General features: G+C 32.0%; 1 protein-coding gene across 3 annotated transcripts; it reads right to left on the bottom strand.

Annotated features, from left to right (window-relative positions):
• On the bottom strand, positions 1-21,901 carry LOC109796047 (P-loop containing nucleoside triphosphate hydrolases superfamily protein). Of its 3 annotated transcripts, none has more exons than XM_020355653.3 (24): positions 21,450-21,901; positions 20,847-21,121; positions 20,658-20,755; positions 18,217-18,306; positions 17,322-17,374; positions 15,542-15,607; positions 15,416-15,469; positions 15,191-15,250; positions 13,860-13,938; positions 13,309-13,376; positions 12,748-12,810; positions 12,523-12,627; positions 8,970-9,074; positions 8,722-8,829; positions 6,186-6,329; positions 5,104-5,286; positions 4,839-4,997; positions 3,834-4,052; positions 3,062-3,199; positions 2,817-2,939; positions 2,691-2,744; positions 2,005-2,052; positions 1,722-1,919; positions 1-915 (listed from the first exon to the last, which is right to left on the bottom strand). In XM_020355653.3, exons 2-24 carry the CDS (start codon positions 21,101-21,103, stop codon positions 352-354), a joined length of 3,036 nt encoding a protein of 1,011 aa, XP_020211242.1. In that variant the 5' UTR covers positions 21,104-21,121; positions 21,450-21,901; the 3' UTR covers positions 1-351. The 3 variants fall into 3 exon arrangements, with proteins under 3 accessions (XP_020211242.1, XP_020211244.1, XP_020211243.1); XM_020355655.3 differs by having other exon boundaries at positions 2,691-2,741; XM_020355654.3 differs by lacking the exon at positions 21,450-21,901 and adding an exon at positions 21,238-21,259.
• Between the last annotated feature and the right edge of the window lie 5,992 nt (positions 21,902-27,893).

Here is a 27,893-nt window from a genome sequence, read left to right as displayed (position 1 = left end):
TGTTAAAAAAGCGCAATTTCATTATTATTGCAAATTTGAAGCCAATATTACTTTCTATGCTTTAATCGTCACCCCTCTTCAGATGTCAACCAAATAAAAAGGGACCAAATTAGCTCAATATTCGGAAGAATGGAGGTAAGAATGCAAGAAGGGATTAGGGAGGCAAAGTGACTATAATTTGGATTTACAAATTGGACCCTTGCTATGGACCAAAAAAGGATAGGGAAGGAGGGGGAAGAGAATAGCACACATTCCTGCGAACAATCTTTACACACATCTCTCTCAAACCACTCCTATTGAAAGCAAATTGTAATAATGGATCCACTCAAAAGCCACTATTACAAGATCACATCAAACGTCAAAACCATCCAACTTCAAACTCTCTCTAGTCGATCCTGAAACATCAGTTTCAGGTCCTTGTGACTTTTTTAGCTTTGCCACAAGGACCCACATGTTGGCAAGTTCATTTTCCAGGTATGCTTCTCTTTGCTTTGACTCCTCAATCTTTCTCTGAAGTTCGGCCTCTTTCTGATCTTTCTCTAAAAGGGCAGCTTCATATGAAAGTTCCCTTTCTTTGCTCAAGGCTAATTCTCTCTTGATATTGGAATTTGATCCACCCTGATCATTTCGTCTACCTCTAACATGACTCTCCCTTCGTCCATTTTGGACTGTGCCACTAGTTCTACGTTCAGCGGGTGAATTCTTGGATGCGGCTAGCTCAGCAGCTAGTCTCTCGTTCTGGTTCATGAGTTTGGCAACTTCTTCTGACAGTGCCTTAAGCTCCACAGCAGCAGCTGAAGCAAGCCCTTTAGCATATGAACTCTCTTCTGCCAGTTTCTGATTTCTAAATTCTAACTGCTCCTTTGCTTCTGTTATTTCTGCCACCCTCTGCTTCAGCTCTTCTATCTCACTTATCTAATTAAAGAAGTGCACAAGATCAGTGGGAATGATGACTTGACTATATACAAAATACTCGATGCCATTTGAAGATGACTAAATGCAAAATAGATAGTAGATAGAATCAATCAGTCAGTTAGACATTTCTTGTCTCTTAGGGATAATGTAGATGATAGTTTTTACCTCCCAGTTCGTAAAATTTGAAACTTAAATAATTATTTGAAAGGTTTCCTTCACAAATTAAAAGCTCTTAGAAAATAAACCATATGGGAATTAGAGATACAAATCAATTTGAGATTACACTCGTAATTTTCAAAAAAAAAAAATGTTAAGAGAAATAATAAGTAATCAGGTACTTTCCTGAATCAAAATTGGATGCATTAATAATGAGTAGGTTCAACCTTTCCAAACAAATAAGAATGCGAGTGTAGACAGGCTGAGGTTTTGTATATGTACATATCTTGACCATGGGATCATGCACTTAGCCTAAGATGAGAATATAAAATCAAGTTGTGATTTAAAGTAATTGCTAATCTTCATTATTCGTGATAGATCCAACAGTTAAGATTTTCTCCTCTTTCCTCCCCCAATTCATAATAAGATAGTGTGCTCACTTGAAATAAATCTTTGCACGGTGATAAATGATAACAAGTTAAAGAGAGTAGCGAGTACTTTGCAATCAGTACTGTATCATCAGGACATTTTAGGCAGCTTTTTAAGGGAAATTGCTGGAAAAGTAAACACAGCCACTCCCACTAGACAGGAATGCAAGAATAAGAACTGAAATAGCACCCAACAAAAATTGCACAAGGTAAAAAATATACCTGTGCTTGCAAATGAATCCCTTCATTGGAATTGTTTACCAGCACATTCCCCTTGTCAATGTGAAGTTCACTACTATAGTCTTTGGATACAGAGAAATTTTGTGAATGTACAGGGCTGAAATTTCTCAACTCCAATGCATCTGCTAGTTGCTGTTTCAGAGAGGCAATAGTTTCTTGCTGGCTTTCACATTCACAAATCTGATAATACCATAACTCGCTTATATAAGAACATGAGAAAAAGAATAATAGGAAATTCACTAAAAGTTTAAGCAAGATGTTTCACCTTCTGATTAAGCTGTTCTTGAATTATACGGTTATCTGCTGCTTTGACCTGAATCAGCACAATAATGTGCATTAGTTAATACTGGGCTCATCAAAAAGTGATTCTCAGGAAGGACACATGTTCATGCACTGATAACAATTTTAGCAGTGGAAATCTCTATGCTATATAATCATATAAGAACACTACTGCTGTCTTGCATGATTAGAAGCATGGCTTTAAAAATATTGATTATATTGAATTATTGACATAACTACAATGGTCTTATTTGGATAAACTTCTCTATAAGCACTTTTAGGAGAAGAAAATAAGGTAATATAAACTAACTTTATCCTGTAAGTTAAAATCAAATTATGCACTTCAACTTCAATTGAAACTCTCTCATCTAACTTCTCCCAACATTGATGACATAAATTGATTTTAACTTGAGAAAAACTTAATTCATTTTACCTTCTTATTTTCTTCTCCTAAAAGTGTTCATTGGGAAGTTTATCCAAATAATGCCAATGTATCTTTTCTTTTGATTGGAAAGTACTACAATATAATCGTATTTAAGAACTAATAAAATAAATTTGATCTCCCTTTTCCAGAAAAAGACTACTGAGTGCTACTTTTCAATTCAATTTCATCTGGACTTTCTAAGGCAATGATATGTTGGAAAATATTAGCAAGGTGTTAATAATGGTCACCTCTAGTTCAAAGGATTTCTCGTTTAATTGTGCCATCAGCTCAGCAACAGTCTGCTGTACAAAAGAACCAGTATTAGGTTAGACTACAGACTGAAACAAAGCAATAATACTGCCTAGTGAACATACCTGCAATGCTCCCGACTTTTCTGTTTTATCTGAAGCAATGAAAGAATTAGAAATTTGCTTTTCCAGCAAATCTATTTGTTCATTCTTTGTCGTAATTTCATCTTTCAACCTTTTCATCTCCACCTTGGTATGAATTAAACAAAACTTTCAGCGATCATATTCGGAGTTATAATTCTAATAACTCAAATAAACACACACACACACATATAATATATATATCGACAAAAAAGGAGTTAGAAACCTACATGAATCTGACCATGAGGATTTCTTGTTGCTTCGTCAGACAGCCTCTTCAAAGCACTTGAATGAAGTGCCACTTCTCCAGATAAAATTTTGTGCTGCTCCCTCAGAAGATCAATCTGATCAACTGATTTGATGCTTGTCTAGAAATCAAAAACAAAAATGATATCTAGTAAGGTAAAAATATAGATGTCCACATAATATATAGCCATCACCCATCTTTGCCAAGAACTTAGCAGGTAACAGCCACATATCCACCATATTTCATCATTTTAATATAAAACTAGATATTTTCACAAATAACAGCAATTTGATAGAAATTTCTCAAACTGAAGGTAACCCATCACTACTATTTTAGGTCTGAATGCTAACACTTTTAACAGACAAGTAAAATGATCACCAGTTGAAAAAGTAGTGTAATATTTGAAAACAAATGGAGGTAGCGACAGATCACAAAAACAAATAAACAGTGTTGGACATCGGGAGAAACTTTTCTGGTTAGAAAAGGACATTTATTCAGTGAACTGCACTTGAGGGTAATACTGAAGACTAACAAATATATATAGTACTAGCACAATTGAGGTTTCTTGTGGTAGTTTTTGAAGCATTTAAGTGACTTTTTTGACATGACAATTGCTTTATTGGTTTTTGGAAAAACACATACACTGTCTGGTTTTTTGTCGCGTAAAATACTAGTGTATGAAGTTTTCCAAATGCTAGAAATGGCCATTTTTCATCAAAGCTGCAGTAAGAAACAAAAAACATTCAATTACGTACCAAAGGAGTCTCTTCTCCCAATAAACTATCCTCATGAATATATTTATCCTCTCTTGCCTCTGATGCAAGATCAGCAGAGGGAGAGCTTTCTGCAGGTTGTGAATGAGAAAATCTGGACTCCACATGATTACTACTTTCTGCTTGAGGTGTAGAAGGTGTGCTAATAGATTTTGCTCCACTGGATTTATCACTTGTGCCTGTCAATGCACTATCTCGTTTCTGATAAAAAAAAATAGTGAAAGACACTAGCTTAAACAAATAGAAATTCAACTTGCAACAAGCACCCAAAATGAAAATATCCATTATATAACTTGCATTATATAATATGTTAAACAAGGTACCTCATCAAGCACACATGAAAATGAATGTTCCTTAAGCTAAATGATGATTATAAAGTCACGAAATGTATAACTGCCCCCGAGAAAGGTTGAATTTGTGTAGTAAAATGCAATCAAATAAGTTATGGAATGATGATTAAGACTCTCAATTCTCAAATGTCAAGTATTACCTATAACATAAAGTCCAAAGAATCCCTAGTAAATAAACAAAAATGTACTCTAATTGTTAGAAGTGTAAATGTAATATAAAACAGTTCATGTATCTACACCTAACAGCTTAAGCTTTAGGGATAGTTAGTTCATGACACCATTTTCCAAAGTATCAATAAGAATGAAGGAGTAATACCACCAAATACACAAAAAAGACATTGCTAAACCCGTTTGTTACATACAAGGGCTAACAATATTTAGGTTCTTAATTGCTAAAATATGCATAGTGGTAAAGAATGGGTGTAGCAGACAACAAATAAGAGGATCAGTCACATAATTCCAATAGGTTTAAAGAAAATGGAAGCAAAGGAAACCAAATCAAACCTCAAAGTCAAACAGATGCAAGCCCTACAACTTGAAAAAATAACATTTTTCAATCATATATTTTGGGTACAACCAATTTAGTAGACTTGGTGAACAAATATTTCAAGCAAAAATTGGGTGATGGACAACTTACACGTAACTTCAACCAATTTAGCAGTCCATGTTTCTTCATCTTTTTCTCACCCTTAAAAGATTCATCAGCTGTTGAAGCATTTCCCTCCAGATTAACGTATAAATCAACATTTTCCTCTTCTAAGATTAAATCCCGTCTTTTGTATGGAAGGTATGCCAGCTGCAAACATAATTGATAATTAAAAAAAATAAAAGGGATTGAAAGTAATCTAAAATCCTGGTATTTAGAAGAAAAGGGAAGAAAGTTAATGCAACATGAGAAATACCTCTTCTTCCCCAAAGGAATGTCTTCTACGAGGACCAGGCCTGTTAGGAAATCTTGTTGTCGGTGATGCTTTTGTAGAGACCAAAATCAACTTAGTCAACCGTTGAATTCTACCTAACAAAGCAGCTTTAGCTTCTTCTTCTTGTTCCAATCTGGATTGCAACTTAACTTGACCATCTTCTAACTTTAAATAATCACAACAATTGAGAACCATTCAAAATCAGCATGCTAATTACAGAATGCCAATGAACTCAATGTGCAGCGAATTTACTTCACACTAATTAAATAAACTCATTCCAAATCCACACATTGTGCCTTTTATAATTTTAAAAAAAATAAAAATAACTAACTGTTTGCCTTTGATATTTATGCAGCGTTCACTTTGGTACTCACACCAAACATAGGAGAACCGTACTATTTTCTAAAAATATACTTTCTATCAAATTTATAGACTAAAGTAATAAAATTTACATGCTTTTATTACTTCATTTGTAAATTTTATTACCCTGCTTGTAAGTTTTACTAATCCGTTGTAATTTTAAAAAAATAGTAACACTTCCTACTGCAGAGAGAATACTGAAGTAAACCACAATTCACACTCAATTTCTAGGAAAAACATGGAAATATTCACATTTTGAAATCCAATATATGTGTGTGTGTGTGTGTGTATATATATATATATATGTGTGTGTGTGTGTGTGTGTGGAAAGGTATCAACTTTCTCTAGGAGTAAATCTTTGACATTTACTCCTTAATTTTTTTATAGAATATAAAATTCACCAATACAATAATTGAATTATGTGATATTATCTTGATGATCAAGCATGTCAAATTATTGATAAATTGAACACTCATAGTTATAGAATTTTATACCAAACATTTACTTATATTCTGGAAAGTATATTATACAATAGAGTGAAGTTGATTGCTGAAATATAAAATAACTAAAATTATATATTTGTATACATGCACATAAATAAAATAAAGTAGAATATCATGATTAGATAGATAGAGGGGTAGAGAGAGAGAGTCCTAATAACAAAATGAAGTAAAAGTCCATGATTTATGCATAACACTGCCTACCTTCTGTTTTAGGAGCTCAATGTCATCATCCCCAATATCTTTTGGTTGAACTGTGACGATACCTCTCTTTAATTGTTCCAATTCTTCCTTTAAGGATTGAATCTCTTGTTGGTATTTCTTGATAAGTGACTTCTCATCAATTATCTGCAGGTTTAATTCAAATTTAAATAATAATAATAAGAGGGAACAAAAACAATGAGATCAACTATAAGAAAACAAAAAAAGAAAAGCAGTAGAACTTCTTAAGAAACAATAGAGATAGAGCACTGACATGAAGAGAAGTCAAGAACACCATATTGTTTCTAAAGTACACAAAAATATAATATTGAATTTTTTTAAGATTCAAACACCAACTAATGCATGTATAAAAAATTTCCCATTAGAATATATGGAAAATATCTAATAATATTGATTATATTGCTTGCTTTCTTAGAATTAGTTTCCATATTTTCTCATTATTTCTTAGGATAGGTTTCCATTTCCCACATTTCCTTATCATCTTGTGATTTGTTTGTTTATTTAGTTAGGATTATAATCTAGTATTAGTATAAACAAGGGTTAATGTTTTGTAATTTGTATCACATTGTAACACATCATAATATTGTTCAAAATCTCTGTTCTTCTGATTTTCTCCTTCAATACCTAAGTTAAAAATTCAACACTTCCAATTACCTTCTAAATTCAACACTTTCAAAACATCTCTTATTCTCTTTCATAAAAAATTGAGACATACTCCAGAATTTCACATGGAGTTGGAAAGAACTCTGAAGCTAAATGAGAAAGTCGTGTTTGAGGACTGCCATCAGTTATGAATGTGAGAATTTTCTATACTAATTGGCCCCCTAGAGGTAGCTTAGTGTATGTTTATGTACTGAAATTTATTCAAGGCAAAAGGCACCCCTATTCTTAGATATAAAAACCATTTATGGGCATTAAGCTATATTATGACTGTTGGTGATGGACATGGTATCAAAGCCTCTAACTCATACCAATCGGATGATGTTTGATCCTTGCTGCCTTGATTCTTCTGATCTAAGATTAAATCAATATGTAGATCTATGAACTACTTGGGAATTTTAAATTAGGTCCCTAGACTAAAAAAATATATAATTGGGTCCTTGATCTTAAATTTTTTTTGTAAATGAATCCCTAGAGCTAATTTATGACCCCTTGAAACTGGCAAAAAATGACAATTAATAGTGGTTATAAAAACCCTAGGGACTCAATTATACAAAATTTACAATATCAAGAACCCAATTACAATTTTTAGTTTAGGAACCTAATTAAAATTTCCAAATAGTTAAGGGACCTATTGATTAATTTAACCTTCTAAATACATGTTGAATTTCACCAAATAGTTTAAGCTTTTAGGTGAGTTGATGATTGACACTTAGCAGCAATTTAACATATGTGAGGTCAAACTAGAACAGGCTCCTTGCAAGATCAGACAATCTGCTGGCAATTCAAACTGAGTATTTTGTGATGCATTGGGACAGGTCTAGATGGAATAAGGTGCTCTTGATAGTAAGGAAAACTGGTAGTTTTCAATTAGCTGCTACTTGGGAAGCCCTGCAGATAATCTTTCCACAAATTGAGGAGATAAAAACTTGTGTAGAATGATTTTGCATACCCACAGTTGTATTTAAACCATAGATTACCGCCAAAATCAGATTTACTGAAATGGGGATATGAAGGAAACATTCTGTGTTTCCTCTAGTAGGGTGATCAAAGGAAGTGGTTCTTCTGTGAATGCAGCTTTTACTATGAGACTGTGGTGTCATACTTGAATTTAGAGAATAACTTTGAGATTTAAAGGAAAGAAATCTGAATCTGCTTAAGTGAGTTGCATTCAGCTATATAATATTTATATACATCAATAGAGTGAAATCATCTCCTAACTACATCAGTAAATGTAAATGCTTTGTGTTGGAAAGTCAACTTTATTGCGGTCACCCCTAGCTACCTTTTTTAGGCTGTCTTGATTGACCCTTCAAGGGTTGTAGTTTAGTCTCACATCGACTAAAGTTATGACTCAAATAAAGCTTATAAACCTTGGGCAGTCCTCACCTTACAAACTAAATTTGTGGGGTTAAATTAAGCCCTAAGACCAAATTCTAAGGCTTTCTAACAAATTCCTATGTTAATATAATAATTACAATCTAGCAGTCTTCATACAGGAGGGTGGTATGAAGAGGTCACTTTCTTTCAAAGGTTCTACAGCAATTCATGATGCTATTCTACATTATCTATGTGCGAAGTTATTCTCACCTACACCATATATGGCAAGAATATAACAATGGGAACTATGACAAACTTGTTGCTCAGAAAATCTTATCCTATGTATACTGAAGGATGATGCTAGGAATAAGTTCATGTTGTGTACTTGTTTCTAACATAAAACTAGCAACAGATTTCTACTTAAGACAGATTAGGAGCTGTTTCCTGTAGTTTGTATTGTGTGCAGGTGTACTCTTTTTCATTAGGTAGGAATAAAATTCTGATTCAACCAAAACTGAAGTCATCAAATTTAACTTACCTTGTTTTGTGCTGCTCGTATTTCAATGTACTTTGCCCGGTGAGCAAACTTCAATGTATTATGCGTCTCTTCAGTACTACTTGAGGAAGGGGTTACAGTGCAAATAAGCTGTATTTAAAATGACAATGTGTTATTTGAACTGCTGATTTAGGCTTAAGCATTTCTACAACAAAGCATGTATAATAAAATCTATTTTCACAAAAAAACAAAAAACATGTATGTGCAAATATCTACACAGGAAGCCTTACAGAAACACGACCATGACCACTGAGCGAAGACTGAAGTACTCTAGTCAATTTGGAATCCCTGTAAGGTATGTGACTAGCTTTATCTTCAGTCAATTTTGAAATAACCTGTGGAACAGAGATAATTACAATTCAACACAGGCATAAACACACATGTCCATTGAATATAACAGCATTCAGTGAATTATCTATGCTTGGAAACTACTGCACATCAATGTACTACTATTCTATCAATAACAGTGGAAAACACAACTGGGTGTCCAACATCTAATGACAAAGAACTGAACATTCTAAAGTAAGGCCACATGACCATTGCATGACAAACATATCCTAAGAGAAAACTCAAAAGAAACAGAAGGTCAAATTGAATATATTGTATTTAACTACTGATAAAGACCACAATGTTTCTCATTGAGAGGGAAGACTATGACCAACCAGAGAAAAACTATCATGCGTTCTATTTTAATTCAAAAAAAAATTATGACTATGATCAACTATCAATACAAATATATTTTGCAAGTAAAATGTAATTGTCTTCACTTTCCCTTCTTTCCAAAAACATTATGTTGCTTTATTTGTCCACGTCTCTTTTCTAAGCTTATTTTATTTTAAAAGAAATTGAATATTCTTCATTATTTTTGAAAAAAAAATATGGAGGAAAATGGGAGACTTTCATGCATGTTATTGAACACATGCATAATGAACAATTTTTGTACAATTAGAGGACTAAGCATTCATTTGGTCATTCTCTGAATTAAGTAACCTTTTGGATTTACATATTCTTGTTACATAATTTTAAGAGTTTATTTTTTATGCAATATTTTTATAATGAAAACAGATAAGAAATTAAATAGTCTATGCTTAAGTTTGGGAAAGTTTACAGCCCTTCCATCCAGATGAATGAAGTTCATGTGGCTGTATCAGAACTAGATAAGTGCAGGGGTGATAAGTGCCTGTTATGCATACTTTTGGCTACATATTTAGGCACTTATCTTCTCTTTTTAAGCTAAAGAATCTTGCCTAGGCCACTCTTTTGCTTAGTTTTAAGTGTTATACCGTATAGTTACTTTAAGCTTAGTTGTTAGGGTTTTTATGCCTCTCTTTAATTTTTTTTTTTTTTTCAGGATCTTGAGAGTAGAATCCAGAAGGAAGCCAAAGTTTGCTTATCCTTGGGGTGTTTATTGAGGCTGCTGGCACTCAGAATGGATATCCTGGCATTCAGCTTGGAGATTCTAGAGATAATCTGTACAAAGCCTTCTCTAAGCATGTCTCATGCCCTGCGTCACAATTCTCATACTGAGCATGAATATGCTTGGGCGCATCACATTCTTAGAAGGTCTCACGCATAACACCACAATTCTCATGCTTAGTGTGAGCATGCATGAGAGCACTTAAGTGTTCGAGCCTGGGCTCCAGGCATGGACTTACTTGGTGCCCAGCGAGGGATGGTGACCAGAAATTTAATGAAAATTGGACAAATGACATGAAGGGGCTGACATGACCATTATGAGGGTAACATTCTCTAAATAATCCTAGGGTTCTGTGTGGCAGCTCCAAGCTCTCTTATGGCTCCTGTCTTCTTCTACATTCTTCATTTCACATCCATTTCTGGTGTTTCTCAATCTAATGTCTAGGAGTAGCCAAATCCCCTTTAATTGGGATCAGATGTAACAACTGAACCTCATGTATTTATTTTAACTCAGTAGCCTATGTAATACTTTGTTATTTGGTGTTTATCTTCTTTGATTCATGCTCTTTGTCGTTTGGTCATCCATAAATTGAATATTAGCTCAAGTAGAAATTGGAAAAGTCTCCATAAGCTTAGAACTGAAGCTAAACACCTAGTAAACCTCATACCTAGGAATGGGGTTGGGTTTACTAGTCATCTCTTAATCTTTTTCTCTTAATGTAAGTTCATTAATTATCTAAGGGATTAGAATTTAGAAGCTTAGTTAAGGGACTTAGCCTCATATCACTAAGGAATTAGGATTTGAGAACCTTTATATATTAATGTTGAAAAATGAAGTATAACTAGATGAAAATTTCCTTCTATGCATGCCATAAGGCTGAGTGGTGAAGTCCAACCCCAATGCTTTACATTAATTCATCTTAAAACTATTTCCTGCCTTCTAAGTGTTTGAGAAAACATCAAAAACAGTTTTTTTGCAACTTTGATTTTAAAACTCTTGCTTTATTTACATCTAATAAATCATTTATATTCACTCAATCCAATCAAAATTTCCATTCCCAATAGCTTTTGGTAGCACAATTTGAGAGAATTGCCAAGTATTACATAATTCTCTTGGGAGACAATATTCAACTTATCACTTGTATAACTTAGTCCACTTGCTAAGAAGATAACAAGGGGTATGTGCATATTTTCATCCAATAAATTCAGTAATGATTTTTCTCTAAATACTTTTACTAAAAATCCAGTTTTTAATAAAGCTCAATTGACAATTACTATGAAGCACTGACACTGACAGAGTTTCCGAGACACAGCTGCTAATATCCAAAATATAGGATACTGGGACACTGGATGTCTGAGTGTGTGTACATGAAAAAATCTAAAAATATAAATTAAGGATTAAGATTTATATATATTCACCTTTTAGAAACGAAGTTGTTAAGCTTTACAATTTTCATATGATAATGACCCTTATATAGAATATTAAGAGGGATCATTTCACAATGCAATCTTTAAAAAAAATATCCCAAGATAAGAAGATGAATCATATTTCTTATAAGTTATGACAACTTGCGATTTCTATGAAAATGAGCCTCACAAAAACAATTGCTACGAGCTTTGCAATATTTATAAACAAGTTAACTTTTTTAATTTTTTGTATAATAGGTGTCAGATAAGTGTTTGGCCAGGAGTAGATGTCAGCTCACTCTATTGGCTCTTGTCCAAGTTGTGCCAGATAGGTGTCCAAGCCAAAAAAAAAAAAAAAAAATTTAACTGTGCCACAATAGAAGGGTGTTAGATGTGTATTTGACAAGTGTCGTGTCCAAAACATGTCAAACATGTCGACACAACCTTTTTGCAGAGCTGTCTATGTTTCATAGCTAAAAACAAAGTTTAAGGCTTCACAGCTACAGCCATAACTGTGCACCATATCCACTACTTGATTCTAAGGTTGAATCACCTATAGGACTCTCTGATTGAACTTCAACCTACACTTACTACCCTCCCCATGCCAGGTCTTGGAGTCATATGCACACTGTCAATCCCATAGGAATGGCAATTGGATCTGGTATGCACCAATTCTTCCAAATTTTTAAGCTACTGGGTTAAAGTAAATGAATGGTTTCATATCTAATGTGTTTCCTCATGTAAAATATCCTTTTTGGGCTTTGAAACTTGAAAAATTCATAGGCCCTCCCCACCTTGTTCTCAAATTTAACTTTTATATGAAAGAATGAGGGCAACAAAGATTGAACTCTAGATCACATGGCCATAAAAGTTTGAGTTGTGATTTGTGAGGAAAGAAAAATAAATAGTTTTATAATGCATCCCTAACATACAATGAGAAGAAAAGGTTTGAGACCTCACAGTTCCAAGAGTTAGCAGACTTTTATTGATATAAGATCCTTCTCTCCTTCTCATGCCAGTTGTTTCAGCTTTCGAGCTCTCAGAACCTGCTAGATCAATGAGATTCTGCAAGTAAAATATTAAAAAAAAAATGAATGAGAAAAAAGAAAAATATAAAACATGAACATGAAATCATTACCCATGTTAAAGCAAATGAAGTTCAACCAAAAAGTTTTAGTTAGTTACCAGTTGTGACAGTGTTACTGCTTCTCCTTCACTATTTTCACCACATGGACTACTCTCTATAGTCTGTTACAAAATGGTATGAAATTAAAAAGAATAAAAGAAAGTCATATATAGAAAAAGCAATTGAAAGAAACAGGTTACATCCTGATGCTCGGTTTTCCTGTTCATGAACTGCTCAAGGCTGAGATTATTATCATTGATGATCTAGCTTAATATTTTGAATATAGTAGTAAACTTTTAATAACTACCCCCACCCCCAGCAGGTCCTTATTTTAGGAAATAAAAGACAATAATAAGGGGCATTCTCATCAAGAAGTTTTTGGTGGGATGATGGTCTGTGCTATCCTACTGTTTCTTCATGGTAATTCATTTGTTGGTTACAGGGATAAATTACCAACTACATAGCTACATCCTGTGCTTATTAGTTATTGCATTCAAGTGCCCTAAAGTAACTGCAACAAATTAAATATAAACATAGGTATAAATAGTACATAATATTAAGAACCATGTGGTTTAACAATTAAAACAACGTATTCCTCCTTTAAGATAGTAGAAACCCACCAGGGTAAATATTGTATGGCTCCTGCTGCTGAGTAGGTTGAAGTTTGTGGACCCAACATGCCTGTGCTCTGTTATCAAATCAAAATTTTGTCAAGAATAAAGAAAGGGACACATTAAATAACAAAATGATGGAGCATCTAGTAGAATTGTACAAGAGCCCAATTCTTATGATCATTCACTGGACCAGAAAAAAGTTTAATTTTTTTCTTTTTTTAGTTTTTAATAACAGTCCTTAAACATTATATGCAACTACTTTTTGAGAATACTAGGTTAAAATTTGTCAAATAATATATGGGTTATTTAAATGCATAAGCATAATCTATTTCCCAAAAGAAAGTAACCAAACAAAGAATAATACTAGGGAGATGAGTGGGATAGTTTGTTTTTTCCCCCACTCTTTATATAAATACCCAGTTTTAAAAGTACATAAACATCATTAACTAATTACAAAAGACACGAGCAGAAAACATATCAGCTCACGTCATTATGGTACACAAAGACCAGTAGACTAAAATAATCCACAAGAAAACAAACTTAGCTGGATCTTTTACCTTCTCCAGCTGCAATAAGGGACAGTGCATGAGCAGGGGAGAGTACAACCTCTTCCTTTATTCCCTCAACATAGGTTCCCTACATATAAATCAATATACAAATGAAACAGGCCTCCTTCAAAATACTTCTGTTGATAGAACTTTGAACAAGTATTTCAACAATTATGTCACTTTTGTCTATGAAGCATGGATACCTCTCTTGTTTGAAATATCGCAATGTCAAACTCATTTACTATACGGACACTTGTCTAAGTCAGACACTTCTATTTAGCTGTCCAATTACAAAAATTATTTTTGTTGGTTTAAACACTTAATCTAAATCCTCTACACGATTCAAAACTTGAACCAATAGCTCCATAGACATGAACACACTAATATTATTAAAAGGATATTAATTTTTAACTTTTAAATAAGTCAGCTTAAAATATAATATAAAATATTCAGAGTCCGTGCTTCATAGACTTCTGTTAATATGCTGGATGGCTTTGATTGTATTATACATTATACATTCTATATAAAGACAGAACAAAAACTAAAGTTTAAGGATCAAAATACAGGAGTCAACCATTTAAAATTGTTTGAACAATGCCTGACAAACAATTTAGTTATTTATCATCCAAAACATAAAAAATAAAATAAAATAAATAAAAAAAATATAAAAAAGATGCCCATTTTGTCTCAAGATTTAAGCTTTAGCCTTCACTAGGTGTGACAACAACAGATTGATTTCTCTAGAACTCATTTCACTGATTTTAAAACAGTAAATCCAAGAATTATTAATAATCACTTATGAAAGAAGCTGGAGTGAATCATTGTCTATATACCTAAATTTGCTTTTATACATCAAATGGTTACTTGGCTCAATTGGCTGGAAAATGCACTAAACGAGGAGCTTCCAAGAAATGCTTTTAGCAAGTTGGAAATGATAGATATCCATTCATGAGCTCGTAGGAGAGTATTGTATTGTCTAATTATGTGTAGAAAATCTCCTTATTCATTATAATTAGGATTAAATTTCCTAACTCCCCTCTTACGATAATTATGTATATATTTTTAACTTAAAATCTCTAGGTTAGAATTTATTTTTCATGTCTATATATGTTGAAAATCAGGAAACAATATCTTTTATTTAGAATAGGAAAATATCTTGTAATTAAGGGAAACACAATATTCCCTATTCACACCTATCTCATGTATTTTCCCTATTTAATAAACTTTCGCTTTGTAGTTGAGACATGGATTCAGCCTATAATTTACAACTTCTTTACACTTAATTTAGTGATATAGAGAAATATATAAGGAAAACGATGAGAAAAGCTGCAGATCAGTACCTGAGCATCCTCTCTGATTCTTAAGTTCTGTCCTGCTGGATTTAATAAGTCATTAACTACCTAAAATAAAAAGGAAGCTTTGAGAATAACACTCTGAGAAACAAAGCAGCATTAAGCAAATTTCTTTCCAAGCAAAGTCCTGAGGGAAATAGCTGTCTACGGAAGACAAAATCCACATGAGCATATAGCATCACAAGAAACAAGCTAGATAGCAAGAAAGCCAACCTCATTGTAGATTTCCAAGTATGAAACTCGAAGGAGAAACTCTCGATTTGGAGTCTGGTACACAGAAAAATCAGACTACATAATTCCAATAAAAAAAAGTGCAACAGAGCAGTATTTTTGACATACCTCTTGGATAATGCTAAAAGCATCCTTCACGGCAAGGGGGATGATTCCAGGAGATCTTTGATCACCCTGCAAATATGAACTTATAAGCAAGAGGTGTGATATGAACATCAACTAATCCAAATTCATACCAGAAACTCAACACCATCAGCAATTGTCACAATAACAGATAGTATTGGTAAATTTCTTATCAGATGATGCAGGATGACAGATTTTTAAGTAGCAAGCAGAGAAGGAATGAAAAATCTATAAACAATAGTCTTAAGTTACATAAACGACGATTATAGGAAAAAAATAAGAAAAAAAAGTGAGCATGGCCTTGCAGCCTTAAACTTTTTCAGCATATAATATATATATATATATATATATATATATGAGCATGGGCTTGCTGCCTTAAACTTGTTCAGCACACACAGACACACATATATATATAAGAGCAGCTAAAATATGTTGAGAACCATCTCTACAGATCAATGGTTGGTAAGTTAAAGCTTTGAACAAAATGATTTTGACCTTGCTCAAACAATGCAGATTTTGACTGAGTAAAATATAACACTAGCTAGCTAACAAAAGCTAGCTGCTTTAAATCAGTGCTACTGCTACTGTATACCTCAAATTTACCAGTTAACATGCTAAGAATCAAAAGAAAAATCACAAAACTTTTATGTATTTACCAGAGGAGAAAGCAAGTGTTAGATATTCTATATAACAACCTAAAATTAACAAATTCAAGACAAGAAGAAACAAATTAGACAGTATAACAAATACTGAAAATTTTACTATCCCATAAGAGGTAGAACAATTATGAATCAAAATAAGACCATAAATAGAGCTAGTACTGAAAGCACTTGCTCTTATTATTAAGAGCACTTATGTGTATATTTTCACACAATCTTATAGCAACCCACAAAAAATGAGTCAGAAAATATCTTCCAAAAAACAGTACAATTCCAACTAGGTACCATCAAATCAACTTTGACAATGCATGACTACCAGAATTTTCCAAAAAAACACACATACACACACACACAAGGAGTAGAATAGAGGCTAGCAGGAAAGAAAGAGAACAAGTCTTTTGGTGATAGCTTCAAATTTGTCCTCAAATTATATTTTATTTTTTCAAAAACTACCCCTAACATTAATGAGACATTATTCCATTGATTACTTATTGAATTAAGAGAAATGGCTTTAATTAATGGATATTTTTTGAAAAAAAATAATAATAATTAATGCAAGAGACATTTTAGATTGGTTTTTTATAAAAAGGACCAAGCAACACTTTTGATTTGAGTCTTGTAAAAAAGACCAAAGGGAGTATTTTGTATCCACTAGCAAATTTTAACAAGTTAAAATTAGAAAAGCCCATTAATATGAACAGCTTTTAAGTAAATATCAGATCCTAATGATCAGAAAGAGGTTATGTTATCCTGTAATTTTATATACTTCATAAGATACCAAGACTAAAAGTTGTAGCTGCTGGAACCAAATATTGTTGCAAGTCTGTTGAGATAGTTCATCATGAGACGCAATGTACATGTCCAAAAAAACCATGAAACTCAACAGAGAGAAACAACCTTATGTTACCAATCCATCAATAACATATCAGTATAAAAAAATGGCAAGTATCACAATGGTCAGCAATTGCTCTTTTATGAATTAAGTGTGGTTTAATAACCTTAAGTATCATGATATTGAAAAACAGTAAAAAAAACATACAAATATGTAAATTTAACATACACAAGCAGATCAACAAGAAGAAGGCAGAAAATAAGTGTGGTCTCACATGCATTGTATGAGTCTTCCCACTGCTTGTTACCCCATATGCAAATACCGTACCTGTATGAAACTCGGAAGTTCATATGTTAATTACTCAATATGGCAGGTATGCAAGTGAAAAAAAAATCTAGAAGTTACTTAGCCACATATTTCTCTATGCAGTGACTTTTGATTGGAATGGTCAACTTCAAGAAGAAACAAGAGTAAACAATGAATAGGTTTCTATATCAAGGATTTGCATGACTACCTCCCATATGAGAAAAGTGATGTGAGTCATAAAAATTTTCATGGCCCAAATCGTCAAATTACTTCAGTTTCTTTTGTCATGAATTGTGCCTTGATTATTTTGTTGCATGCAAAGATAACAAGATTACTTGAATTGATTGCTATTATGTGCAAACATGGTTTGCGATCTTATTTTATCTTATAAGAGGAGTGATCAAGAAAGCCAAATGATATGACAATTACCCAAGGAACAAAATAATCCAGATGGAATTGCAGCCCCTCAGAAATTTTTCTAAAAGGTGTTCAATATCACTGTTGCAGAATTATATCAGATTTTGTCATGTTCAACAAGTAAAATCTGGATAACTTTGAAAATGCATTGCTCTTAAATTTTTAATGCATCTAACCAAGTCAAAATAATAACTTTAATTTTAAATGAGCATCAGTATCCAGCTAAGATCTGATCAGCCACATTAAAGTACACTAAATCATATTACTAATACCTATTTAATTGACATATGACTAAGATTCATTATTATTTCAAACATAATCATACATCCAAAATGTGATCTGTGTATTATATTAAGGATAATGAAAGAATGGGTTGATCAAAGAAAGAAATTTAGTTCTTTGACCATGCTCAATAGGTGGTAAGTAGTAAGTTATCTGTTAATTACCATTGATGCCCTCCATAGCACCACTGACGACATGCTGAGCAGCAACATCATATACCTGACGAGTTGTGGTTGTGGGACCAAAGACACGATCTAGAAACAAATAAAAAATAAATAATTCAATGTACAACATTGGAAAATGAGAGATAGGGAGACTATTTATAGAGAAGGAAATGTACATGATGACTGATTTGATTTGCCATAAATGTACAAGTTCATGACATATGAATTTTTTTTTTTTTTATCTCAAATAGTATCATGACATCTCTGAATATCATCACTCTTTGAATATCACTACTCTGCCTATGTCATGAACATTAAGAGAAACTATTAATCCATGTACTTAGTACAGTGCAGCTTGATTGTTATTGTTTTTGTTGTTCACTACTTTGCTTTATATTAACATAATAAATACAATGTTGGCCAGAATTAGTAGAGAATTAGCTTCTGAATTCTTTTGCTAAGTTAGTTGGATGGCAAGTGCCAAGCCCTCAAATGGCCTTTAATACGGTATCCTATGTTAAGATTCTCTATCCTTTGTTTTCTTTCAGGGCCCTGTGACCCAAAAGATGTGTAAAAATGGGATACCTGGAAAGGCACATTTTTTCCCCATTAGAAGGTAAGATTATGCTGACTCTTCTAGCTTTTTTGTCTAGCATCTGTCTTTAATAGAGTTCCAGTGCGGATTGTTAGATGTGTGTGTGGTTCATGTATGACATGCTAAAATGCATTTAATGTTCAAGGGCATTAGTGTCTATGAAGTTGCATCACTTATTATAATCCTAGGGGAATAGTCTCCATTAAGTCCATCAAGAGTCAATATATATGGATGAGGTGCACTTGGGCAGCACCTATGTATTTCATTCTCTCGAGTAAGAAAGCATTCTCCTTCTCTAAATTCTCTCTATTGTCTTCTCTCTCTTCCCCAACCTCTAAATTCTACAGGGATTACTCAGAGGACTGAGAAGATTTCAAGATATTTCTTTTAACAGGTATAGGAGATAAAAGGATCATTTGGTCAGCTGGGAAAACATTTTATCAACAGGGTTTCCTCAGAAATTCATTCTGAATATTTCTCATTTTGTTTGGACCACTATCACCCTTAAAAGTAGGTAACAGGAAGCACATTTAATTATGGGAATATGAGTTGGTAGGGGATATTTTTCATGAGAAGCTTTTCCTACTTCCCATCCTTGATTTTGAAATTAATTAAGGCTCCAACAATTCTTTATTTCCAATTTCTCTAGGATTCTGACACAGATACTTCCAAAAAGGACTCCTTTTAGATTTAATTATTTTTCAGATCCTCCTTCCAATTTCTCATTCATTCTCCAAATACAGAAATTTTCCTTCTTGAAAAACTGTTTTGAACCAGAACTCTCAATAAGGTCACATCTTTCATTTGGAAAGCTGTCTCAACAACATTAATACTAATAGTCTGCAGCACTGCAGGCCCACCCATATACTTAATGGCTAATCACCTATTGTTTAATTTAGGAACAATTGTGCATTCGTTTCTACATTTTTGAGCAATATAATGTCAAAAATATCCTTATCTGTGTTTTTAAATTCAAAATTATAAGTGTATAAAGGTAAATTGGTTTTAAAATCTCTCCCCTCCCCTTGTGAACCAAACAAGGAAAGAGTTACCTTCCCTCCCCTCTCCTCCTCTCAACCAAATAGAATTTCCAGCACTTCCCCTCCATTAAAATCCCTCCTCTCCCCTTCTTTGAACCAAACAGATCCTTAAAGGGAATCTTGCTTTTGGACTATATGGTGATCCCTTGGCTGTGTCTCATAACTTGGAGCATTTTCTGATGTTTAATTTCAGAGGTTTCAGCAGTTGAGAGAAGGGAAAAGTTATTTGGCAATTGGCAGAGAGCTATACTCATTGTATTTTGCTCTTTGGTACCTTTGGTTAGGAGGGGCAGCTCAGATTTATAAAAGAATGTATCTTTCCTAAGTGATGATTTGGGACACACAATATTTTTTACTTGGCTCCTTTTGGGGTTTCAGAACATGGATTCCTTCATATATTTACAGAGCGATGGGAGTTTTATTAATATTGCTTTGTTTCATTTTGATGACGGAGTCTTTTATTAGTTCTGTTTTAACTGGATTCCGTCCAACAAAAGTTTCTTTCACCAAACCCCTACAAGCCCCCCCCACCTCCTTTCCAACAAAAATAATCTTATTGTTACTTCATCAATTAAACCACAATGAAAATATCTTCATTTTTTTGTAGCTATCATCACCATCACGAGATTTTACTCTCAAAAATAAAAATGTGCCAAATAATGTAGAATAAGCATATGGTATGTTGTTCGTTCACCCACGAAAGCACCATACCATAACGATAATATACGCTTCACCCCCAATATCAAATGAACACCTATGTAAAGAACAAAATTCGTATCCATAAATGCCAGTTTTGCATATTATACCGTATGCATATGCTATGGACGGGTTATACTCATTGCGCACTATAGTTTCTCCGTCTGCATACCAAGCAATCTCCTCCCCTTGACGAATTTCCCTTGGACTGTCCCACGCATACACCTCAATCAAATCAACAGGCAACTGAAGAGCACAGTCACAGCAATGACAAATGATTTGGAGAAGGCAACACTTACTTCAGAGGCCGAAATCGGACCGTCACCGTGACATTTTCTTTCGCTCTCTGCGCAGCCAAACGCGCAGCCGCAGCAGCTTCTGAATTAAAATGCTGCTGCTTACTCCGAGCCGACGAAGACGCCGGCGAGCTCTGGCCATCAACCGATGTCTCCTGAAACTGCTTAGACGACGATGTGGTCGAAGACGAAGGCGAATTGGCACCTTTTGAGCCACCTAACCCGAATCTTCTCGATTTCACACCCTGTTTCGATGCCATTGGCACTTCCACTCAAACCTTCAACAATCAACGCAATAAATAAGGCCTATCAGCACCGTCTCAATTCAGCAATTAACGCAAATTCCGTAAAATTAGTATCTCTAACAGAAAACAAAGCAGCAGAAAACGTTAACCTATGAGTGAGCCTGTTAAAAACCAAACCGAGCTCACTCTGTATATGTAAACACTAAACAGGCAACAAGAGAAGGAGAAGGCGGGGAAATTCAGGAGGAAAAAAAAAGGTACGAAAATTGAAAAGGCGAATTGGTTAGGGATTGGCGTAACGATTAGGTAAAGAAGGAAAGCGAGATAAAAGAAAAAAAGAAGATAAGAATGGAATGTTGACCTGAAAGGAAGGAATCAGAGGCGCATTGTGGAGATCGCGTTGGAAGGGAAGAAACAGATCGAAAGAGAAGGTAAGGTGTGAGGGAGTGTGAGTGAGAGTTTAGTGAGTAAAGGAAAAATAGCACATCATCTTCAGCAGCAGTTAGAGAGAGGTTATTTGGTTTGCCTTGCCTTGGAAGCGATGGCGATGGGACGCCCCGAACAAAACCATCCAACTTTTATTATTATCATGATTGGTAATGATAATTTTGATTAGTTTGGAAGAGAGAAAGAAAGGGCAATTGACGCAGGCATGGTAATTACTAATTGCTAATTGCTAAGTGGTAAGTGAGAGACTAAAAAAGTCCGATAAATTGGGATAAAGAGAGGACCGTGTGGAGGGGAAATGGTACAAACAAGACAGAAAGATGCTAGTTGGTGTGGTGGGTCTCGCCTAAATTTTCCACGAATCTCTCTCTCTCTCTCTCTCTAGCTGGATGTGTATAATTATCTTATTTTTAGCGCGCATATAGGCAAAACCCAAGGGCTTGTTTGGCTTTCACTGTTTCACGAGACGCAAGCAAAGAAGGTAGGAATTGGAAATACGCCACCACTCACATGTGTGTCGAGGGATGGACCTACGACAGTCACGTAGGCTCTATAAAGTTTCTATGTGAACAGGTTTTTCATGTTGTTTGCTATGGTAATGGGGAATTTACCTTTATTTGTTCTTATTAACTAGAGAGTACAACAATCATTTTAAGTTTGGGATATCAGGTTTCCAGAAATTTGCACCTTCCTTTACCCTTTTTTTCTCACTTGAAGACCCAAACGCTATTTTAAAAATAGAAAAAAGATGGGCATACTTCAATGTTAATTGACAAATAAACAAATAAAATAGAAAAGTTTAGATATAACAAGTAATATTTGTGTTTTTTTATCAAAAAGTGTGTGGATCAATTGAGTTGTTTCATAGTGGTCTCCATTCAAGTACTATATATATATAAATAATAATAATAAAACTTTAACTTTATCATTTAAAAAAATTTTATCATTCATAATAATTCTATTTAGTTTGAATATGATAAAAAATCGTATTTATTTTTAGCTTATTATATAATACTTGATCTAAGTTACAAAATTTAAATAATTATGTTTGATGTATATTTTTCTTCTAATTTTTGCTTAGTTATATTTATAAATATTAAATTTGAGTCCTTATTTAAGCAATTTTAAAAATTCTAGTTAGATTATAAATGATAAGATATTGTAAGAATATATATATATATATATCAAATAGGTGTGTTTAATATGAAGTATTTATATATTATTTTTCTTTTAAATACCTTCATTAAGTATGATTTTGGTTTTCTTTCTAAAATTTATAATGAGAATTTTTATAATTTTTCCATGTATGACTACTTTTATTTGAAAACTGAAACGTCTTTCTTAAACGATTGAATTTTTACCATTAAAAAAGTTCTCTGATGCTGAATTCAGGTTTGTTTATCATTTGAATAAATAAATAAACTCATGCGTGAATCTTCTATATAAGAGTAAGCAAAAGCTAGCATTCAGTGCCGGGCAGTTCAAGCAATACTTCAAATAGAAATGTTAAAATTGGAAGGTTTCTTTTTATAGAAAACTTTATGGAAATAAGTAGTTTTAGTATATAAAATAGCTAAAAAAAATTACATAATTTATTTTATATTTAAGATTAAATTTACATTTTGGATAATTTGGTTAAAAGAGACAATTGTTACAATTTTTATCAATTAATGTTGGTATTTGTAAAGTCTTGTGATGACAATTTTTTGTTTTAATTTTTTTATTTCCTCTTTTTTCTCTCTCTCTCCCCTTTCACAGTTTATCAAAGAGATGATGAACTACTTTGTTGTATTTTTTATTTTATTAATCAATTAATCACAGCAAACACAATGTATAAAAAAATATATATGCGAAAAATAAATGTGATATAAAAAAAATTCTAATATTTACACACTCTATATAATTAAGTAAGCTACAACCATTTGATAAATTAAAGACTGCAGATCGAGATGAAAGTATAAAATATTATATCTATAATATGACATCGTCCATTAAATTCTATTGTTATATTTTTTTTATTATGGTCATATGGTGGACATGGACAATTGTAAGTAAGTCAAAGGCCGCCGCCATAGAAATGCGTAAAGCATATTAGCCATACATAGCTATGTATTTACGTTGGACCAATATAATCTAACCACGGATCATACTTAAAATTGATAAAATATTAAACTTTAGTATACCAGTAATAGAAGTATAGAACTAATATTGTTGATAAAAATAAAAATAAAACTGACTTTCTTTTTTTTATGTTCATGTTCAAATTCCAAACATGTATTATTGCATTACAAACTCTGTTTTTAAAAATGGTTCTTAATGTAATTGATTGGAGGAGGTAATAGAGGGATGATACCCTAGACCTCGGGGAAAGTTATAATTGGTGGAAAAATCCTAATAGATGATGCTAATCACATGCTTATAAATTAGGACGCACTAATGGTATTAAGATGAAATCCCTGACGAGTCACTAGAGGGAGAGCATATTACTTGAGGGTATGGTAAACAATCACTTTCATGCTTTGGGTGATACACATGGCATTTATTCTTACTCCAATTTTACAAGTGTTTTAAAACGGTTATCACATACATATGAGATGGATACTTAACATAGATTACATTATATCATATGCTTGTGTTTGTTATTGCTTTTGCATGTGTTTGTTATTACATTATGTTAATTTGTTTTCGAATATTTTATTATTTTATGTGTGAGTTTTGTTCATCATATAGTTTTATTATATCTTAATATAAAGTAAGATGTATCTTACTTTTTGTTTGTGCTTATTTTGTATTTGGGTTCATCACTAATATATAAAAATTACAAATCTACAATGTCATTAATTAATAAAATTATCATTTTCTTTTTAAGCATTGTGTTTTTTACTTTGTGATAATGCTAGTTTATCAAAATTTAAAAGAGGTAAATGATTTAAAATTCTAAAATTGTTGAGAGATAAAAATAAAATTTAGAAATAAAAAAATGAGAGTGAGAAAACAATTTAGACAAAATTCAATTAATTAAAATACTTATAAGATCAAAGTTTTTCGCTATGAACAACCAAAATATTAAATTAATTATCCTTGTACTCTTGCAAATTCCTTTTAAATGAAAATTCACTTAAGGTACCCTTCATTTTCTTTCAAACAATGAATGGATATCTAATCAAATTAATCCATTAATTTGGTTGTGATTTTTATTTATTTGGATCATTTAAGCTATTTACTAATTCATTCTTGCCTCTTAGGATTAATTATACTATTGTGAATCAAAACCCAAGTTCTTTCCTATAGTTTCAGTATTATGGGTTCACCTTTATGTTCATCCCCAACCCCTATAATTATGTCGAATGCAAGACAATTTCAATAAACATACGAGAAAAAGCAATAAGAAAAAAATCAAAATAAAAAAGAATTACGCAAGGATTAACTAATTCAATTCATTAAAAAGTTCATAGGTTCTACCCAGTCTTAAAATTAAAGAAAAGTACTCACAAATAGTCATGAAAATTGAATACAAACTAGAAAATAAAAACATCAAACTTGGAAGATAGAAATAAAGAAGATGATCTAAACTTTTGCACTCTTAAATTTTCGTATTTTTCCTAATCTATACAAAAGTTTCTAAAAGCTACTAAAAGTAGTTATTTAAAACTTAAAAAATAATTTGTGGTCATACTATTGAGACAATAGTGCAAAAAAAATTTTAAAAGGTCAAGGATGTCCATAACACTATGGACACACCCACATCGTTGTGATACTCTTTCCTGAAGTGATTTGAAATTAGTCTTGTGTTTACATTGTTATAAAATTTCCCACACTCATATGGTTGTCTCTTGTGAATTTCTTTAAAAATAAACATTATGAATTGGCTTCAAAATAACCTCTAAAGATTTTTATGTTTCTCTTAAGGTCCTTAAGTCATCAAATTCATAATTTTTTTATCAAAACCACTTATAGGAAAGCTATATAACCACAAAACACACAAAAGCGAAATCTCAAGAGATATTTATGTAATTATACTAAAAAATAAAATGTGTTAAATTGTTTTCTTAGTATTCCACAAATATTTTTCACTTCATACAAAATACAACAATTTTTATCTCCTTGTTTTCTTTCTTATCTTGATACCAATTGGCTTTCATTATCTCTAAAGATTGACATTAATTTCTTCTTTCTATATATGAACATAAAAGAGATATTTCATGTCTCTTTATATTTTAAAAAGAGAAAAAAATAATAAAAAGATAAAAAGTAATGAAATGAGTGATTATTTAAAAAGTGAGATAAGTTTAGAAGAAGAAAAAACACACGTGAGTGAATTATATGTGATTATAACTTATAAAGGTAAAATAGTCTAAGAGTTGTGTAAAAAATTGTGAAATTACTTTTATATAAATATAAACATAAAAGAAAATAGTATAATAAACCGAAAAGATTGGAAAAAATGTCTTTTCATTAACAAAATATACCTAAAAACCTTAAAATTAAATAAGAAAGAGACTAATAAATAAATTAAAAAATACCATCAAATGCTTTTGTAAGTATTCACGCACTGACTAGATAATATATAGGATCTAATGACGCGTATAATGATTGCCATTACAAGAATGAAGAAAGAAAGAGAAGCATACAATTTGCCCTCGCCATAAGATAGTAAAAATTATACAATTCTTAACCTAAAAGATTATCACTTTTGTATTATTTATTGTTTGTATATGTTACTACAATTATCGAATGACCTTTATCAACTATAAACAATTATTCTTTTGAAGTATTTTATTCTTTATAATTTATATAATAAAGGTCTCCATAATATTTATTGTGTGCATGTGACATTATTTACCATTAAATTATATATTAAAACATGCCCAAAATTATCTAACCTAATAATAGTGCCAACTGGGATAGGACATCACCAATGAAAGATACTTTAAAATTTATGTTTTATACATATGTTACTATAACAACCCCCATTCAACCAATCATTTAATTTAAATATTTCTTTTAATTTGTGCTGGATGTATCACTTGTATACTTCCTTTATATCAAAATAAAAAAATAAAAAAAATAAAGTATTGTGTTTTTTCCTGAAAAATATGACTAAAAAAGTAAAAATCCACGCACCTTTAGCTGGTTTTAATTTGGTTTTGACTCTTTTGAGTCTCTTCTCATTCTTTTTTGCAAAATGCAATATTATGTACTAGGTAGCTAAAAGTTTTTTAAAAAAATCTCTTTCTACGTGCTTAATGATTTTTTTTTTCTTTACTTTTTAAAGTGGGTTCCTTGGCTAATTTGTGATTTCGAACAATGATATTATTATTTTTATAAATTTAATTAATGTTATATAAGATTCTTAGTAATCAAAAGGAAAAGAAAAACAAAAATAAGATTCTATAGCAGTAGTGATGAGTGAAATTGGAACAGCCTAAACTATGAAAATATGACTTAAGTGTTACATGAATGTCATGGGAAAGACTACACCTTAGTCAAAAAGAGTCTCAAAATTTAGTTCTCCATGATATCTTTTGTGAAGTTGAAACTTTAACATTTTTAACATTCTTTCTTTGTACGCCTATATCAGTTATAGTCTCGGATTTTGTGATTCGAGTCTATAATTGATATTTAGAATTTTACACAGCTTGTTGAATTTTTTGAAGTATTAGTTTAAAGCTAATGGAGAATGTTGATCGTGATTTTTTAAGATATTACGGATATATTTCTTGAAAGAAAAATAATTCGTCAATGTTCTTAATATATTTAATTATATTTAAAATTTTATAATCACTAGTTTTAATTTCCATTGACTTTTGGGACCACAAGTGTTTAGATTTTATAATCACAAGTTTAGCCGTGAAAATTTGAGTATTATGTATAAAGTTTTAGACTTAAACTTTGTTATTATTATTATAAATTCAATCTATAAAAAAATCTTGAAATATTAAAAAAAAAATTGAACCAAATCAAATTAGTAAAGAATCACATTATAAGCATTGAATTTTTTTTTCATAAAAACCAAATTGAACTTTTTTTTTAAAATTGAACTATGAAATTACACTATTTTTTATTAAAAAAATATACTTAATTATTTAAAAATTGAATTGAGTTATAAAAATTGAACAATTTCTATAGAGTTAAAAATTATCTATTTTTTTCTTATATTTATCATTGCAAAAATAAATAGCTCAATTCAGTTCCGTCCAAATCTTATATTTAGTTCAAACTATCTTTCAATTCAATTTGAACAAATTATTGTTCCATTGCAGTTCAATTTTCGCATTGATGCTCGGTTCAATTCAAAACTTTTGAACACCTTTACATTAACGTTTTTCATTTAGAAGTGTTTTGACAAACTTTTTCA

The sequence above is a fragment of the Cajanus cajan genome, chromosome 6 (assembly GCF_000230855.2).
Source record: "Cajanus cajan strain Asha chromosome 6, NIPB_CcT2T_4, whole genome shotgun sequence".
In the NCBI taxonomy this organism is placed as follows: domain Eukaryota; kingdom Viridiplantae; phylum Streptophyta; class Magnoliopsida; order Fabales; family Fabaceae; genus Cajanus; species Cajanus cajan.
The sequence above is the reverse complement of the archived record's forward strand: the minus strand, read 5'-3'. Positions and strand labels throughout refer to the sequence as shown.